This window comes from Oncorhynchus nerka, linkage group LG24 (assembly GCF_034236695.1).
Source record: "Oncorhynchus nerka isolate Pitt River linkage group LG24, Oner_Uvic_2.0, whole genome shotgun sequence".
Taxonomy (NCBI): domain Eukaryota; kingdom Metazoa; phylum Chordata; class Actinopteri; order Salmoniformes; family Salmonidae; genus Oncorhynchus; species Oncorhynchus nerka.
The window spans coordinates 78,528,388-78,548,596 of record NC_088419.1 but is presented as its reverse complement, the minus strand read 5'-3'; the positions used below and the strand labels follow the sequence as shown (position 1 = coordinate 78,548,596).

The window sequence follows — 20,209 nt, the reverse complement described above, 5'->3', positions numbered from 1 at the left end:
TTCCACTAGGACTACATAGGGCCCAAGGACAGGGCAGGCAGCCAGTCAGCCAGCCAGTCAGTCTAGCACAGGTTCCAGCTGGATATGTTCAGGGGGGTGATTGAGAGTGAGAGAGAGAAAGTGGGAAAGAGAGAAATAAAGAGAGAGAGAGAAGCCCACACATACACTACCATTCAAAAGTTTGGGGTCACTTAGAAATGTCGTGCATGTGTGTGCCGCGTAGATCTTTTATGTGTGTGTGTGGGTTGCCAGTCTTCCTCACTTTGGCATGGCAGAGTTGTCAGAGTGTCTATGGAGACTGTCGCCGGGCCTGGCAGCAGCATGCACCACCTCGTGTTCTGGTGAAATTGACTGTAACAATGTTTACTCTGCTGCTGTATCCTGATCACATGGTCAGGGTAAAATAAAGGTTGGCCCAGCCACCTGACTCACTCTAGGCCCTGTCTCAGTCTGGCCCTTCTTGCCTGTGTCTGTCTCTGTGTCTGTGTGTGCCTCTGTGTGTGTGTCTCTGTGTCTGTGTCTCTGTGTGTCTGTGTCTGTGTCTGTGTGTGTCTGTCTCTGTGTGTGTGTCTGTGCCTGTCTCTGTGTCTGTGTGTGTGTGTCTCTGTGTCTGTGTGTGTGTGTGTCTGTCTCTGTGTCTGTGTGTGTGTGTGCCTCTGTGTGTGTGTGTGTCTCTGTGTCTGTCTCTCTGTGTGTGTGTGTGTGTCTCTGTGTCTGTGTGTGTCTCTGTGTCTGTGTGTGACTCTGTGTGTGTGTGTGTCTCTGTGTCTGTGTGTGTGCCTGTCTCTGTGTCTGTGTGTGCCTCTGTGTGTGTGTGTCCTGTAGATATGTTGTAACATGTATGTAAAATATTGTTACATGCAGGTCTAGAGTTCAGAGGCAGGATGAATGGGTGAGTTTATACAGCCAGAGCGGTGTGAGAGGGAAGAAATTAGACTTCCCACAGCAAAGCACAGTTACTCTAAAACACTTCTTATTTCAATTCTAATCACTCTCACTTTTACAAGTTTTGCATCTGACATATTCCTAGGTCAAACAATTATAAATATGTTCAGATACATTAAGATAAAGACAGATAAACCGTTTTCAGACATGAAACTATTGCTGGCTTTGTTGAGGAAGAATTAGCATGGACTGCAGTATCTAATGTGAATCACTTCAGAGAGTGAGTAGGTACAGGAGTGTCTGGATGACTTCATTCATGTTTTGGGCACTCGGCAGACATCATCATCCTTCCAGACACAGCCTCATCCACTTCTGCCTCGACTGACTGGAGGTGTTTGTGTCTGTCTGTCTGTCTGTCTGTCTGTCTGTCTGTCTGTCTGTCTGTCTGTCTGTCTGTCTGTCTGTCTGTCTGTCTGTCTGTCTGTCTGTCTGTCTGTCTGTGTGTCTGTGTGTTTGTGTGTGTGTGTATGCATGACTGAATGAGAGAGTGAGAGGTTATGGAGGGGTTATGACTAATCTGTTACATTAACTCTAATCTTTTCATTTGTCAACTCCCGATTCCACATTCACCGAGCATAACTTCCAGTCAACGGATTTAAGACTAAAGAATTAGCTAATACGCATGACTAAATGTGAAATCATATACAGAAGTAGGATCTTCATTTGAGCCAGTTTGCTACAGCAGCAAAATTATTCTGCAGCAACAGGAAATATGAATTATTATGTTGATTATAATTAATGGACATTTTTTTTAGGGGTTGATACATTTTTCATCTGACATTACAAAGTGGAAATTTTACATTTCAGAAGCCTTTTTAAACCTCAAATACACTACAAGGAAAGTTATCCTGCAACAGGGTGATCAAATTAATATCCTAAAGCTGTATCGCTGTGTTGGCAAAAAATGATTTCCCATTGGCATTGAGTTTCTGGGGGCATAATGTCTCAAACCTCAGTCCTGTGTGTAGTGAAGTTCTGCTGAGTCAAAGTGAAACACTCCTGCCACGTAGGTCAGTCTGTGTGTAACTGATGTGCCAACCTGCCACGTAGGTGCGGCCCAGTGAGTGGTAGTGGTCTGTATGTTTAACCCCCTATTATTATATCTGGGTAGTTTTACAGAGATAAGAGTGTGTATGTGAAACTCTCTCTCTCTTTCCCCCTCTCTCTCTAGCTCTCTCTCTCTCTTTCTCTCTCTCTGTGTCTCTGTCTCTCTCAATTCAATTCAATTTTCAAAGGTGCTTTATTAGCATGGGAAACATATGAAATAAACAATCACAAACCCCTCTCCCTCTCATCAGTCTAATATCCCAGTCATGGAGGAGGGATACAGAATTGACCTGGACTACATCACGGAGCGCATCATCACCGTATCCTTCCCCCAGGCATGCCCAGACCAGACCTACCTCCAGAACCTGCATGATATCACACAGATGCTCAAATCCAAACATGGCCACAACTACATGGTGAGGAATGGAGGGGCTATAGACCACTAAACGTGGTAGTCTGGCCCATAATTGATCTATACACCCATCCTCATCATTGTCTTCCTCTTCCTCATCTCCCTCGTCCCTCCATCAGTAGTTATTGAGCTACAGAAAAAATTGTCTAAAATGTGTATTTTATTTCCCTAGGTGATCAACCTCTCAGAGAAGAATGATAGCCTGACCCAGATGAACCCCAAGGTGAAATGAATACTGTAGCTGTTGCCTCTCTGTGTGTACTACTCAAGACCACTGAGCTAAAGACTAGCTTGGGGAGCTAACAAAAGCCTTCAGATCTCAAGAAAGGTTATTAATCAAGGTTACTGTGTGCGTGTGCATGTTATGTGTGTGCGTGTGCATGTTATGTGTGTGCGTGTGTTTTGTCTCAGGTGTTGGACACAGGCTGGCTAGACCTGCTGGCCCCGTCCATGGAACAGATGTATGGTGTGTGTAAGATCATGGATAACTGGCTCCACTCACACACACAGCATGTTCTGGTCATGCACTGTCAGGTAGGAATCACACACACACACACACACACACACACACACACACACACACACACACACACACACACACACACACACACACACACACACACACACACACACACACAGGCTTATTAGACACACCCAACATTCCTACCTCTCCTTGCTCCTCTTTTGACCTCCTGACCTGTGTCTTGGCTCCGGCCCCTACAGGGTGGTCAAGGCAGAGTCGGGGTGATGGTGGCCTCCTACATCCACTTCAGCAGCATATCAGCCAGGTAACACTGATGTTAACATTATCACTTTTACTGAAATGTATCCAGGGGAAGCTAGCCTTAACTTCAGGGATGGGAATGTAAGGATTATGGGCACTGACCAGCCAGGCTAGTAGTCCGCTATTTCTAAAGCCCGGTTAACATTTGGGTAAAAAAATCTATGCCTTGAGATGTTTGAAAAGGCAAAATGTCACTGGCCTGGCTAGCCCCTTCACTCTGTAGCCCTTCAGGCTACATCCTATGTCCTAAAAACATATTTACCAGCCCTCTAGTTTACCGATTTCTGATCAACATTTCCCGTCACCGAAGGCAAATCTATAATCCGGAATACTTTACTAGTCACTACTAATTACTATTTACTCCGTATCTCTCTAAATGTGCGTTGCCATCTGGGATCAAGTGGTAATCTTGTGTGGCAACTACTATGGAGTATGGGGACTAGGGTGAGCTTCAGAAAATGTGGATTTAAATGTTAATTTTATCATAGTTCACACATTGTATAAACTGTACTGACTGGTAAGGCATTCTGGATTATAGATTTGCCTTCTGTGACTGAGAAAGTTTATTGGAAATAGGTCAATCAGAGGGCTGGTGAATATGTTTTCGGGATATGGGATATAGCCTTCAGCAACAGGAGCCTCATGTGTACAGATCTCCCGGAGTGACGATGCTATGGCCTGGCAGGCTAGTTTGGCACATTTTTTTCTAGCCCAGTCTAAAAAGTGCAAGCCTCAAACATTCCTGGCATATCTTGCATTTGTCTCCTCTTTGAACAAAGACAGTGTCCTGGATAAGCCTACATATCAGAAGAGAAGAAGATAGCTTTGTATGATTATCAGGATCAGTTTTCCAAATAAACATGATTGATTACCCATCTAGCTATCGGAGTCCTGAAAGGAAAGAGAAGCCATGTAGAATTAATGTAGGGTAAAGCACAGTGCTAAAGCTAGGGTAAAAGCCATACTAAAACTGTATGCTAATACTATACTAAAGCTATAGATGTAGGATCTTCATTTGAGACAATTTGCTACAGCAGGAAAATAATCCCGCAGCAACAGGAAATGCAAATTATTATGTGGATTATAAATATCAGACATTTTTGTATGTAAAAATCAAGTCTGAAATTTCAAAGTGGAAATTACAAACTTTAGAATTAAACCTAAAATACACTACACGTTTTGCATTGCAGGAAAGTTCTCCTGCAACAGGGTGATCAAACTAAGATCCTACATCTGTACAGTGTCCACCTCTCCTCAGGAATGCAGAGAGAGGAGGGTTTATTACTAACATGGCTTGTATTGTTTCTAATGTAATGTTTCATATGAAAGAAAACCAGCGACACAGTTATACTGTATAATAGCTTGAAAAGGATCGGGGTCTGTATTCATAAAGCATCTCAGAGTAGGAGTGCTGGTCCAGGATCAGTTTTGCCTTGTAGATTATAATGAATGGACAAGGGGCCTGAACCTAGTTCAGCACTCCTACTACGCTGTATGAATACGGGCTCTGATGGACAGTCAATTCAGTCAGTACGAGACAAAGGGCAGGAAAGTTGATGACAGAGACTTTGAAATGTATACTGTTACCAACCATTGTATAGATTTTGGGCAGGGATCGTGTTGCCAGGGGTTACCTGTGTAAAGGGGAGGGGTTAACTTAACCCATGTAGAACCAAATCAAATCAGATTTTATTGTTCACGTACTCAGTTTAGCAGGTGTTGTTGCAGTGAAATGCTTATATTCATAGTTCCTATCAATCAATGCAGTAAATGTCAAACAAGCACACAATAATCAAAATTAAAAGATTATCACAAATTTAGTTCAGCAGTAGATACTATATATAAATATACTGAACAAAAATATAAACTCAACATGTAAAGTGTTGGTCCCATGGATGAAATGATTAGATCCCAGAAATGTTTAAAATTCACAAAAAGTTTATTTCTCTCAAATTTTGTGCACAAATGTGTTTACATCCCTGTTCGTGAGCATTTCTCCTTTGCCAAGATAATCCATCCACCTGACAAGTGTGGCATATCAAGAAGCTGATTAAACATTATAATCTTTACACGTGCACGTTGTGCTGGGGACAATGAAAGGCCACTCTAAAATGTGCAGTTTTGTCACACAACACAATGCCACAGATGTCTCAAGTTTTGAGGGAGCGTGCAATTGGCATACTGACTGCAGGAATGTCCACCAGAGCTGTTGCCAGATAAATGAATGTTAATTTCTCTATCATAAGCCGCCTCCAGCTGTCACGACTTCCCCTGAAGTTGGTCCCTCTCCTTGTTCGGGCGGCGTTCCGCGGTTGACGTCACCGGCTTTCTAGTCACCACCGATCCATGTTTCATTTTCGTTTTGTTTTGTCTTCATTGTACACACCTGGTTTCCATTCCACAATCAATGTTCCTTATTTAACCCTCTGGCTTCCCTTTCTGTTTTGTGCGTGATTGTCATTGTCATGTGGTTTTGTTATTTTGTGCTCTGGATATTTGTGTTTTTCCTTGTTGGAACATTGCTTATTTTTTGAGTAAATTCTCTGATTATTACTCATACATTGTACCTGTGTCCTGCGCCTGACTCCGCCTTATCCATTCACCTAATCAGTGACACCAATCTCGTTTTAGAGAATTTGGCAGTACGTCCACCCAGCCTCACAACCGCAGACCATGTTTGAGACCAGCCACCCATACGTACAGCTGATGAAAATGTTGGTTTGCACAACTGAAGAATTCCTGTGCAAACTGTCAGAAACCATCTCAGAGAAGCTCATCTGCATGATCGTCGTCCTCACCAGGGTCTTGACCTGACTGCAGTTCAGCATCTTAACTGATTTCAGTTGGTAAATTCTCACCTTTGATGGCCACTGGCACGATGCAGAAGTGTGCTCTTCATGGATGAATCCTCGTTTCAACTGTACTGGGCAGATGACAGACAGTGTGTGTGGCATTGTGTGGGCAAGCGGTTTGCTGATGTCATTGTTGTGAACAGAGTGCCCCATGGTGGAGGTGGGGTTATGGTATGGGCAGGCATAAGCTACGGACAACGAACACAATTGCATTTTATCGATGGCAATTTGAATGCACAGAGATACCGTGACAAGATCCTGAGGCCCATTGTCTTGTCATTCATCCTGAGGCCCATTGTCTTGTCATTCATCCGCAGCCATCACCTCATGTTTCAGCATGATAATGCACGGCCCATGTCACAACGATCTGTACACAATTCCTGGAAGCTGAAAATGTCCCAGTTCTTCCATGGCCTGCATACTCACCAGACATGTCACCCATAGAGCATGTTTGGGATTCTCTGGATCGACGTGTACGACAGCATGTTCCAAATCCCACCAATATCCAGCAACTTCGCACAGCCATTGAAGAGGAGTGGAACATTCCACAGGCCACAATCAACAGCCTGATCAACTCTATGTGAAGGAGATGTGTCCCGCTGCATGAGGAAAATGGTCACACCAGATACTCACAGGTTTTCTGATCCACGCCCCTACCTTTTTTAAGGTATCTGTGACCAACAGATGCATATCTGTATTCCGTCATGTGAAATCCATAGATTGGCGTCTAATGAATTCCTTTCAATTGACTGATTTCCTTATATGAACTGTAACTTATATGAACTGTAAAACCATTGAAATTGATTCATGTTGTGTTTATATTTTTGTTCAGGGTAGTGTGTAGACGTTATTAAAGTGATCAGTGTTCAATGATTATGTACATAAGGCAGCATTCCCTAAGGTGCTGGGTAGAGTACTCAGTGGTACCCGGCTAGTGACAGTGACTAAGGGGCAGAGTAGGATACTGGACAGATGGTAGAGACTGTGCAGAGACCGTTTAGTGGTGGCTGTTTATCAGTCTCTCGGTCCCAGCTTTGATGTACCTGTACTGTCTCCACCTTCTAGATGGAAGTGGGGTGCACAGGCCGTGTTTCGGGTGGCTGAGGTCCTTGATTAACTTCTTGGCCTTCCTGTAAATGTCCTGGAGGGACAGGCAGTGTGGCCCCGATGGTGCGTTGGGATGACTGCACCACCCTCTGGAGAGCCCTGCGGTTGCAGACGGTGCAATTGCTGTACCAGGCGGTGATACAGCCCTACCAGATGCTCTTAATGGTGCATCTGTAGAAGTTTGAGAGTCTTAGGGGCCAAGCCAAATTATTGCGCCTTCTTCACCACACTGTTGGTGTGAAGGGAACATTTCAGGTCCAAAGTGATGTGCACGTCGAGAAGCTTGAAGCTTTTGACCCACTCCACTGCGGCCTCTGCTGACATTGAGGGAATGATTATTTTCCTGTCACCACTCTGCCAAGGCACTCACCTCCTCACCTTCTCTATGTAGGCTGTTTTGGTAATCAGGCCTACCACTTGTGTCGTCAGCAAATTTGATGATTGTGTTGGAGAAGCACATGGTCATGCAGTTATGGGTGAACAGGGAGTAAAGGAGGATGCTGAGCACGCACCCATGTGGGGACCGCGTGTTCAGGACCAGCGTGGCGGAGGTGTTGTTTCCTAACTTCACCACCTGGGGTCGGCCCTTCATGACGTCCAGAATCCAGTTGCACAGGGAGGGGTTCAGACCCTTGTGAGGGTCAACACACTTGAATGTCTTACTCATGTCAGCCACGGAGCACATAGTACTTTTGAGTGGCAGGGTACACGTCGCCGGCTGTGTGTTGTTTCTTCCAAGCAGGGGAAGAAAGCGAGGAAGCGAGGTGTCGGTGTCTGACGTGTCTGGCTCTTTTTTTTTAAGATGTGTTTGTCTGGAGTCCCTGCTACATGCGTCTCGTGTCTGAGCTGTTGTATAGCGACTCCACTGTCTCTGTACTAACATTTTGCCTCTTTGATTGCCTTACGGAGGGCATAGCTGGTCTGTTTGTACATGTCAATGTTCCCAGTCACCTTGCCATGGTTAAATGTGATGGTTCGCTTTAATTTTTGCACAAATGCTGCAATTAAGTTTGGATTTAGTTCTAATTGTCACAGTAAGAACAACGTTCCCCATGCACTTCCTGATGAACTCAGTCTGTAATGATGACGCCGTGAGTCAAGTAGCAGGTGCAGGTAAAACCTATAAAGGGGAGGTAATGAGGTCCAGGTGTGAATCATAACGATGACTGCCAGGTGTGTGTAATGATGATTCCCAGGACCGGTGGTTAGTATTCTGGCGATGATGGCACGCCGGAGGGGATGAGCAGGACTAGACATGAAACAGTCATCAAGTCACTGTATACTTCGATATTATTCCCAGAGGCGACCCCAAAACATATCCCAGTCCACGTGATCAAAACAATCTTGAAACATAGATTCCAATTGGTGAGACCAATGTTGAACAGTCATTACCCCGGGTGCTTCCGGCTTCAGTTTCTGTTTATTGGCGGGGAGGAGCAGGATGGAGGTGTGGTCAGATGGAGGGCCTTGTAGCCATCCCGGAAGGGAGAGTGGCAATGGTTCAAAATGTTCCTGCAGCGAGTAGCAAAGGAGATGTGTTGATAGAATTTTGGGAGTGTTTTCCTCAGATTTCCTTTATTAAAGGCCCCAGCTACAATAAATATAGCCTGAGGATATACAGTTTCCAGTTTGCGTAAAGTCAAGTGTAGTTCCTTGAGAGGCGTCGTCTCTGTGTCGGCTTGTGGGGGAATGTACAAAACAGTGACTTTAACCAAAGACTGCCAGTCTAATGTTCCAAAGATATTTTTGGCTGTAGGTAATAGTACTAGAAACGTTCTGAGCAAATCATGCAAGAAATAACAACAACAAATCCAAATTCTGCCAAGTTGGCTAGGAGCTAGAAACAGGCGACTGTGTCTGTCGGCGCCATGCCTACATACATATAGAATATACTGTAGATGATACATAACATGTAGGTATGTACAATGCCTTCATAGAGTATTCATACCCTTTGGCTGAGTCCACATTGTTGTGTTACAGCCTGAATTCAAAATGTATCAAATTGATTGTTTTCTCACCCGTCTACACACAATATTCCAAAATGATAAAGTGAACACATGCTTTTAGAAATTTTTGCAAACATTGAAAATGAAATACTGAAATATATCATTGACATAAGTATTCACACCCCTAAATCAATACATATTAGAATCACTTTTGGCAGCGATTAAAGATGTCAATTTTTCTGGGTATGACTCTAAGAGCTTTGTACACCTGGATTGTACAATATTTGCGCATTGTTCTTTTAAATGTTATTCAAGCTCTGTCAAGTTGGTTGTTGATCATTGCTAGACAGATAATTTGATGTCTCGCCATAGATTTTCAAGCCGATTTATGTCAAAACTTTACCCAGGCCACTCAGGAACATTCAATGTCATCTTAGTAAGGAACTCCAGTGTATATTTGGCCTTCTGTTTTAGATTATTATCCCGCTGAAAGGGGAATTTTTCTCCCAGTCTCTGTTTGAAAGCAGACTGAAACAGGTTTTCCACTAAGATTTTGTGTGTGCTTAGCTCTATTCCATTTATTTTTATCCTAAAAATACCTCCTTAGTCATTGCCGATGACAAGCATATCCATAACATGATGCAGCCACCACCATGCTTGAAAATATGAAGAGTGGTACTCGGTGATGTGTTGTGTTGGACATAAAGTTAATTTGCCAAATTTTTTGCAGTTTTACTTTAGTCCCTTATTGCTAACAGGATGTATATTCTGTACAGATTTCCTTCTTTACACTGTCAATTAGGTTAGTAATTGTGGTATATCTACAATGTTGTTGATACATCCTCAGTTTTGTCCTATCACAGCCATTAAACTCTGTAACTGTTTTAAAGTCCCCACTGGCCTCATGGTGAAAAAATACAAAATATATATTTTTTTTCTTTGTATTATCTTTTATTGTGTTATTGTGCTATTGTGTTATATTCTCCTGCATTCCTTTCACATTTCCACAAACTTCAAAGTGTTTCCTTTCAAATGGTACCAATAATATGCATGTCCTTGCTTCAGGGCCTGAGCTACAGGCAGTTATATTTGGGTATGTCATTTTAGGCGAAAATTGAAAAAAAGAGGGTGGATCCTTAAGCGGTTAAATCATCACAGAAAGGGAAACAAATGGCATCAACCTAGTCTCTAGCGAGTTCAAGGAGATGCCCCACTTGATGCCCCACACGCTTGGTCTGACCGTAGCAACCGAGCAAATAGTAAGCCCGGAATGAAGCCTGACTAGTAGTGATTTAATGATGCTTTAGACAAATTATGGCCTCTGCGTCACACAGAGACACGCCATTTTCGATGGGCTCATCGGGGGGGAGTTTGGGGTGGATAAGCCACAGAGTTATTCTAGCTGCGCGCATCATGTAGTCTGAAACATATGAGATTCTCCCTAAGGATGTGTTCAGGGTCATCTGTACCTCTACAGATATCAACATGAAAAGATTGAATGGTCCCCTTCATATCCTAAAGGGGAAGTATGAACTTTACCATCAAATAGGGCTGAAATCCCAAAATGTGCAGGCTTAAATCATCACAGAAAGGGAAACAAATGGCATCAACCTAGTCGCTAGGCCATGCCGAGTTCAAGGAGATGCCCCCATCTACCAATAGGTGCCATTCTTTGCGAGGCATTAAAAAACCTCTCTGGTTTTTGTGGTTGAATCTGTGTTTGAAATTTGCTGCTCGACTTAGGGACATTAGAGTTAAATGTATGTGTGGGGTACACAGATGAGGTAGTCATTCAAATTCATGTTAAACACTATTATTGCACACACACACAGTCCATGCAACTTATTATGTGACTTGTTATGAAGATTTTTATTCCTTAATTTATTTAGGCTTCCAATAACAAAGGGGTTGAATACTTATTGACTTAAGACATTTCAGATTTTCATTTTTACGTAATTTGTAAAACAATTCCACGTTAACATTATGGGGTATTGTGTGTAGGCCAGTAACAAAATAAATCTACATTTAATCCATTTTAAATCCAGCCTGTAACACAACAAAATGTTAAAGTCAAGGGTTTTGAATGCTTTCTGAAGGCACTGTAGCTATCATATAATATTAAATACACTTTATAAATCCCACAAGAAAAATGTGGCTTTGACACCAGAAGACAGAGCAGCAACAAACACTTACTTACATCAGAGACACCGAGACAGGCCACTGCTGGCTGACAAAACAAGCACAACTCATGGCTTCCACAGATTCCCGTCAAACCAATCATCTATAGAGCCTTTGGAATCGTTAGTTCAATATCAACAGACGATTTTCTGCTGTGATGAAATATTGTTGTGCAATACTTCCTGTCATTATCTGATACATATCTACAGTATATCATCTGAGTTGCTTTCTGTTTGTAGTTCTGTCCTCTGACATATGTGTGAGGCTGTGTGTCCTCCTAGGACCAGAGTTGACTTTAATGTTTGTGTCCCAAAATGGCACCCTATTCCCTACATCAGGGATGGGCAACTCCAGTCCTCGGGGGGCCTGATTGGTGTCACACTTTTGCCAAAGCCCCAGCTAACACACCTGACTCCAATAATCAACTAATCATGATCTTCAGTTTACAATGCAATTAGAAGAATCAGCTGTGCTTTGCTAAGGATAAAGAAAATGTGTGGTCCCTGAGGACTGGAGTTAATCATCCCTGCCCTACATAATGCACTACTTCTGATCAGAGCCCTATGGGCCTTGGTGAAAAGTAGTGCACTATAGAAGGAATAATAGGGCACCATTTGAGGCGCAACCCTGTGTGTCCTCCTCAGTTCACTTTAGTGTCAGTAATGTCACTGAGAGATAATGGAAGGGTCACAAGATGGGAAGAACAATTGCAGGAAAGGGGAAGTGTTTATTTCCAGTGTGTGCATGCTTTTTGGAAGTGAGTGTGTGGGTTTTTGTGGGTGTGTGTGTGTGGGTGTGTGTGTGTTCCCCCGTGCTTGTCATCTGACTCTCTGTAGTGATTGTTAAATGATGATAACATTCCTCCTGCCTCTGTGTCAGCTTCCCTATCTCTACCCCAGTGTGTGTGTGTGTGTGTGTGCGCGTGCGTGCATGCGTGTGTATGTGCGTATGTGTATGGATATAGCTAGACTAGAGAAAGGAGTGCAGTATGGTGTCTATATACAATACAGGAGTGTATTGGTTCACTGCTGTGGTGTCGGAATATGTGTCTTGCCAGCCAGGTGGCTGTATCGACTCTGATGATGTATCCCGAGTGAGCCATGTTTCCGTGAAACAACGAACGCTACAATCTCTGATGTCTCTCTGGAAGGCAACGCTTGCTCGGATTGTGTCTACCTTGTTGTCAAGAGACTGGACATTGGCGAGTAGTAAGCTCGGGAGCGGTGAGTGATGTGCCCGTCTACGGAGCCTGACCAGAAGACCGCTCCGTCTGCCCCTTCTGCGGCACCGTTGTTTTGGGTCGCCAGCTGGGATCCGATCCATTGTCCTTGGTGGTGGACCAAACAGAGGATCCGCTTCAGGAAAGTCTATTCCTGGTTGTAATGTTGGTAAGTTGATGTTGCTCTTATATCCAATAGTTCCTCCCGACTGTATGTAATAAAACTTCAGATTTCCTGGGTAACAATGGAAGAAATAACACGTAAAAAAACCCAAAATACTGCATAGTTTCCTAGGAACGCGAAACGAGGCGGCCATCTCTGTTGGCGCCGGAAAGGGACCGACACACATGCATATTGATACCACACACACATGCATATTGATACCACACACACACACATGCATATTGATACCACACACACACACATGCATATTGATACCACACACACATGCATATTGATACCACACACACATGCATATTGATACCACACACACACACATGCATATTGATACCACACACACATGCATATTGATACCACACACACATGCATATTGATACCACACACACATGCATGCATATTGATACCACACACACATGCATATTGATACCACACACACATGCATATTGATACCACACGCACACACATGCATATTGATACCACACACACATGCATATTGATACCACACACACATGCATATTGATACCACACACACATGCATATTGATACCACACACACACATGCATATTGATACCACACACACATGCATATTGATACCACACACACATGCATATTGATACCACACACACATGCATGCATATTGATACCACACACACATGCATATTGATACCACACACACATGCATATTGATACCACACGCACACACATGCATATTGATACCACACACACATGCATATTGATACCACACACACATGCATATTGATACCACACACACATGCATATTGATACCACACACACATGCATATTGATACCACACACACATGCATATTGATACCACACACACATGCATATTGATACCACACCCACATGCATGCATATTGATACCACACACACATGCATATTGATACCACACACACATGATACCACACACACATGCATATTGATACCACACACACATGCATATTGATACCACACCCACATGCATGCATATTGATACCACACACACATGCATATTGATACCACACACACATGCATATTGATACCACACGCACACACATGCATATTGATACCACACACACATGCATATTGATACCACACACACATGCATATTGATACCACACACACATGCATATTGATACCACACACACATGCATATTGATACCACACACACATGCATATTGATACCACACACACATGCATATTGATACCACACACACATGCATATTGATACATGCATATTGATACCACACACACATGCATATTGATACCACACACACATGCATATTGATACCACACACATGCATATTGATACCACACACACATGCATGCATATTGATACCACACGCACACACATGCATATTGATACCACACACACATGCATATTGATACCACACACACATGCATATTGATACCACACACACATGCATATTGATACCACACACACATGCATATTGATACCACACATGCATATTGATACCACACACACATGCATATTGATACCACACACACATGCATATTGATACCACACACACATGCATATTGATACCACACACACATGCATATTGATACCACACACACATGCATATTGATACCACACACACATGCATATTGATACCACACACACATGCATATTGATACCACACACACATGCATATTGATACCACACATACATGCATATTGATACCACACACACATGCATATTGATACCACACACACATGCATATTGATACCACACACACATGCATATTGATACCACACACACATGCATATTGATACCACACACACATGCATATTGATACCACACACACATGCATTCACATTCCTTCATCCTCTTTACATATGCTGCTGCTACTCTGTTTATTAGTTTATTATCTACTGTATGCATATGTAACGGATGTGAAATAGCTAGCTAGTTAGTGGTGGTGCGGGTTAGTGACGTCACTTGGTTAGTGACGGGTTAGTGACGTCACTTGGTTAGTGATGTCACTCGGTGACGTCACTTGCTCTGAGACCTTGAAGTAGTGGTTCCCCTTGCTCTGCAAGGGCCGCGGCTTTTGTGGAGCGATGGGTAACGATGCTTCGTGGGTGACTGTTGTTGATGTGTGCAGAGGGTCCCTGGTTCGCGCCCGGGTGTGGGCGAGGGACAGTCTAAAGTTATACTGTTACACATAGTCACTTTCCCCTATATACATGTACGTACATATTACCTCAATTACCTTGACTTACCCGTATCTTTGTCATTGTTATTTTTTCCTTTAGTTTATCTAGCAAATTTTTCTTACTTACTTTTTAAAAACTCTGCATTGTTGGTTAAGCGCTCGTAAGTAAGCATTTCATGGTAAGGTCTACATCTGTTGAATTTGGCGCATGTGACAAATATGATTCGATTCGATTTGAGACTGATGCATTTGTTTACTGTGTTCTATCGTCCTATTTGTATTGTGCTTCTATATGCATGGTCGAGAATGCCTGCAGAGGATGAGAGAGACATTTGGACTGGAGTTAATGTTGACCTGAGGAGCGATGAAGAGGATGCCCTGCAAAACGGCAAACCAGTGTGTCTTTGTCAAGAACTACAGAGCTGCTTGGAAAGAGACCAGAGCACCTTGACGAGCCACACCACACGGATCATGTCTGGGGAGTTTTCTTCAAGGCAACCTACAGTAGATTCCACAGACCCCCTCAACCCTCAAAACTATAGCAATACAGGAACCCCAATGGAGGCTCGCCATGGGCCAAACTGGATGAGTCCTGTCAGTACTGTGATCTTTGAATTTGGAATATTCCTTTATCTGAAGTAGCCCCCCCTGCTTAGGCCCTGCTTAGGCCCTGCTTAGGCCCTGCTTAGCCAAAATGCAGATACTGTGACCCGCTTTCTCCTGCTCTACTGAAATAAATGATCCTTCAAGTGAATAAGTGGATTTGTGTGTTTTTTTTCCCAAGGACCTAACATATGTTTTAGTATAGGGATGTTGTGAGGGGCTGGAAAAACCTCGATAGGGGTGCTTGAATTTTACTTCTGAAAATGTGTAGGAACCCTGATGTGATATTAATAACATAAAACAATTAAAAGTAATGCATTCATAATTCACTGTAATTCATTAATTTAAACATTTAAATGTTTTTAATATACTAGTCAAATCAAATCATTACTTTACTGTGAAATACTTGCTCATGAGCCCTTCCCAACGATGCAGAATATATATATTGTTTATAATATATATAGGAAAAATAAAATACACAATAATTAAGCTACACACAGGGAGTACTGGTACCAGATCAATGTGCAGGGGTACAATGTATTTGAGGTAGATATGTACATAAAGGCAGGGTAAAGTAACTATTAGATAATAATAATAAGAAACTAAGGCAAGCTAGCAATAACTAGTATAAGCATGTGCAACCTGAACAAGTGCAATATTATTTACTGGCAATTATGGGAGAGACGTGAGCGGACGTGAAAAGAGATGTAGTGCAACTGACGTCAAACTGGAATTTCAAGACGTGTCCTGGTAAATGGGTGGATGTTGTTTCTGGGGATTTACTGAACCTTTTCCGGACATATACACGTTCGTGCACTGGAGTATTATACCTGTAAATGTGCTTTTTCATGCACTGTGTGTGTCTCCCTCAGGGCAGACCTGGATCTAGACTAAATGTGTGTGTCCTCCTCAGTGCAGACCTGGATCTAGACTGAATGTGTGTGTCTCCCTCAGGGCAGACCTGCATCTAGACTAAATGTGTGTGTCCTCCTCAGTGTAGACCTGGGTCTAGACTGAATGTGTGTGTCCTCAGTGCAGACCTGGGTCTAGACTGAATGTGTGTGTCCTCCTCAGTGCAGACCTGGGTCTAGACTGAATGTGTGTGTCCTCCTCAGTGCAGACCTGGGTCTAGACTGAATGTGTGTGTCCTCAGTGCAGACCTGGGTCTAGACTGAATGTGTGTGTCCTCCTCAGTGCAGACCTGGGTCTAGACTGAATGTGTGTGTCCTCCTCAGTACAGACCTTGATCTAGACTGAATGTGTGTGTCCTCCTCAGTGCAGACCTGGGTCTAGACTGAATGTGTGTGTCCTCAGTGCAGACCTGGGTCTAGACTGAATGTGTGTGTCCTCCTCAGTGCAGACCTGGGTCTAGACTGAATGTGTGTGTCCTCCTCAGTGCAGACCTGGGTCTAGACTGAATGTGTATGTCCTCCTCAGTGCAGACCTGGGTTTAGACTGAATGTGTATGTCCTCCTCAGTGCAGACCTGGGTCTAGACTGAATGTGTGTGTCCTCCTCAGTGCAGACCTGGGTCTAGACTGAATGTGTGTGTCCTCAGTGCAGACCTGGGTCTAGACTGAATGTGTATGTCCTCCTCAGTGCAGACCTGGGTCTAGACTGAATGTGTGTGTCCTCCTCAGTGCAGACCTGGGTCTAGACTGAATGTGTGTGTCCTCAGTGCAGACCTGGGTCTAGACTGAATGTGTGTATCCTCCTCAGTGCAGACCTGGGTCTAGACTGAATGTGTATGTCCTCCTCAGTGCAGACCTGGGTCTAGACTGAATGTGTATGTCCTCCTCAGTGCAGACCTGGGTCTAGACTGAATGTGTGTGTCCTCAGTGCAGACCTGGGTCTAGACTGAATGTGTGTGTCCTCCTCAGTGCAGACCTGGGTCTAGACTGAATGTGTGTGTCCTCCTCAGTGCAGACCTGGGTCTAGACTGAATGTGTATGTCCTCCTCAGTGCATACCTGGGTCTAGACTGAATGTGTATGTCCTCCTCAGTGCAGACCTGGGTCTAGACTGAATGTGTATGTCCTCCTCAGTGCATACCTGGGTCTAGACTGAATGTGTATGTCCTCCTCAGTGCATACCTGGGTCTAGACTGAATGTGTATGTCCTCCTCAGTGCAGACCTGGGTCTAGACTGAATGTGTATGTCCTCCTCAGTGCAGACCTGGGTCTAGACTGAATGTGTATGTCCTCCTCAGTGCAGACCTGGGTCTAGACTGAATGTATATGTCCTCCTCAGTGCAGACCTGGGTCTAGACTGAATGTGTGTGTCCTCCTCAGTGCAGACCTGGATCTAGACTGAATGTGTATGTCCTCCTCAGTGCAGACCTGGGTCTAGACTGAATGTGTATGTCCTCCTCAGTGCAGACCTGGGTCTAGACTGAATGTGTGTGTCCTCCTCAGTGCAGACCTGGATCTAGACTGAATGTGTGTGTCCTCCTCAGTGCAGACCTGGGTCTAGACTGAATGTGTGTGTCCTCCTCAGTGCAGACCTGGGTCTAGACTGAATGTGTGTGTCCTCCTCAGTGCAAACCTGGATCTAGACTGAATGTGTGTGTCCTCCTCAGTGCATACCTGGATCTAGACTGAATGTGTATGTCCTCCTCAGTGCAGACCTGGGTCTAGACTGAATGTGTGTGTCCTCAGTGCAGATCTGGGTCTAGACTAAATGTGTGTGTCCTCCTCAGTGCAGACCTGGGTCTAGACTGAATGTGTATGTCCTCCTCAGTGCAGACCTGGGTCTAGACTGAATGTGTGTGTCCTCCTCAGTGCAGACCTGGATCTAGACTGAATGTGTGTGTCCTCCTCAGTGCAGACCTGGGTCTAGACTGAATGTGTGTGTCTCCCTCAGTGCATACCTGGATCTAGACTGAATGTGTGTGTCTCCCTCAGTGCAGACCTGGATCTAGACTGAATGTGTGTGTCTCCCTCAGTGCAGACCTGGATCTAGACTGAATGTGTGTGTCTCCCTCAGTGCAGACCTGGGTCTAGACTGAATGTGTGTGTCCTCAGTGCAGATCTGGGTCTAGACTAAATGTGTGTGTCCTCCTCAGTGCAGACCTGGGTCTAGACTGAATGTGTATGTCCTCCTCAGTGCAGACCTGGGTCTAGACTGAATGTGTGTGTCCTCCTCAGTGCAGACCTGGATCTAGACTGAATGTGTGTGTCCTCCTCAGTGCAGACCTGGGTCTAGACTGAATGTGTGTGTCTCCCTCAGTGCATACCTGGATCTAGACTGAATGTGTGTGTCTCCCTCAGTGCAGACCTGGATCTAGACTGAATGTGTGTGTCTCCCTCAGTGCAGACCTGGATCTAGACTGAATGTGTGTGTCTCCCTCAGTGCAGACCTGGGTCTAGACTGAATGTGTGTGTCCTCCTCAGTGCAGACCTGGGTCTAGACTGAATGTGTGTGTCCTCCTCAGTGCAGACCTGGGTCTAGACTGAATGTGTGTGTCCTCCTCAGTGCAGACCTGGGTCTAGACTGAATGTGTGTGTCCTCCTCAGTGCAGACCTGGGTCTAGACTGAATGTGTATGTCCTCCTCAGTGCAGACCTGGGTCTAGACTGAATGTGTATGTCCTCCTCAGTGCAGACCTGGGTCTAGACTAAATGTGTGTGTCCTCCTCAGTGCAGACCTGGGTCTAGACTGAATGTGTGTGTCCTCAGTGCAGACCTGGGTCTAGACTGAATGTGTGTGTCCTCCTCAGTGCAGACCTGGGTCTAGACTGAATGTGTGTGTCCTCCTCAGTGCAGACCTGGGTCTAGACTGAATGTGTATGTCCTCCTCAGTGCAGACCTGGGCCTAGACTGAATGTGTATGTCCTCCTCAGTGCAGACCTGGGTCTAGACTGAATGTATATGTCCTCCTCAGTGCAGACCTGGGTCTAGACTGAATGTGTGTGTCCTCCTCAGTGCAGACCTGGATCTAGACTGAATGTGTATGTCCTCCTCAGTGCAGACCTGGATCTAGACTGAATGTGTATGTCCTCCTCAGTGCAGACCTGGGTCTAGACTGAATGTGTGTGTCCTCCTCAGTGCAGACCTGGGTCTAGACTGAATGTGTATGTCCTCCTCAGTGCAGACCTGGGTCTAGACTGAATGTGTATGTCCTCCTCAGTGCAGACCTGGATCTAGACTGAATGTGTATGTCCTCCTCAGTGCAGACCTGGGTCTAGACTGAATGTGTGTGTCCTCCTCAGTGCAGACCTGGGTCTAGACTGAATGTGTATGTCCTCCTCAGTGCAGACCTGGGTCTAGACTGAATGTGTGTGTCCTCCTCAGTGCATACCTGGATCTAGACTGAATGTGTATGTCCTCCTCAGTGCAGACCTGGGTCTAGACTGAATGTGTGTGTCCTCCTCAGTGCAGACCTGGATCTAGACTGAATGTGTGTGTCCTCCTCAGTGCAGACCTGGGTCTAGACTGAATGTGTGTGTCCTCAGTGCAGATCTGGGTCTAGACTAAATGTGTGTGTCCTCCTCAGTGCAGACCTGGGTCTAGACTGAATGTGTGTGTCCTCCTCAGTGCAGACCTTGATCTAGACTGAATGTGTGTGTCCTCCTCAGTGCAGACCTGGGTCTAGACTGAATGTGTGTGTCCTCAGTGCAGACCTGGGTCTAGACTGAATGTGTGTGTCCTCCTCAGTGCAGACCTGGGTCTAGACTGAATGTGTGTGTCCTCCTCAGTGCAGACCTGGGTCTAGACTGAATGTGTATGTCCTCCTCAGTGCAGACCTGGGTTTAGACTGAATGTGTATGTCCTCCTCAGTGCA

General features: G+C 44.6%; 1 protein-coding gene across 1 annotated transcript in view; it reads left to right on the top strand.

Moving 5' to 3' along the window:
* The window catches only part of LOC115121285 (tensin-3-like), a 143,741-nt gene that overhangs the window by 1,654 nt on the left and 121,878 nt on the right, over positions 1-20,209 (top strand). Inside the window, exons 2-5 of the mRNA XM_065008519.1 lie at positions 2,244-2,408; positions 2,577-2,627; positions 2,816-2,938; positions 3,128-3,192. Of these exons, the coding sequence (XP_064864591.1) occupies positions 2,259-2,408; positions 2,577-2,627; positions 2,816-2,938; positions 3,128-3,192 (389 nt within the window). The 5' untranslated portion in view covers positions 2,244-2,258. The remainder of the gene's footprint in view (positions 1-2,243; positions 2,409-2,576; positions 2,628-2,815; positions 2,939-3,127; positions 3,193-20,209) is intronic.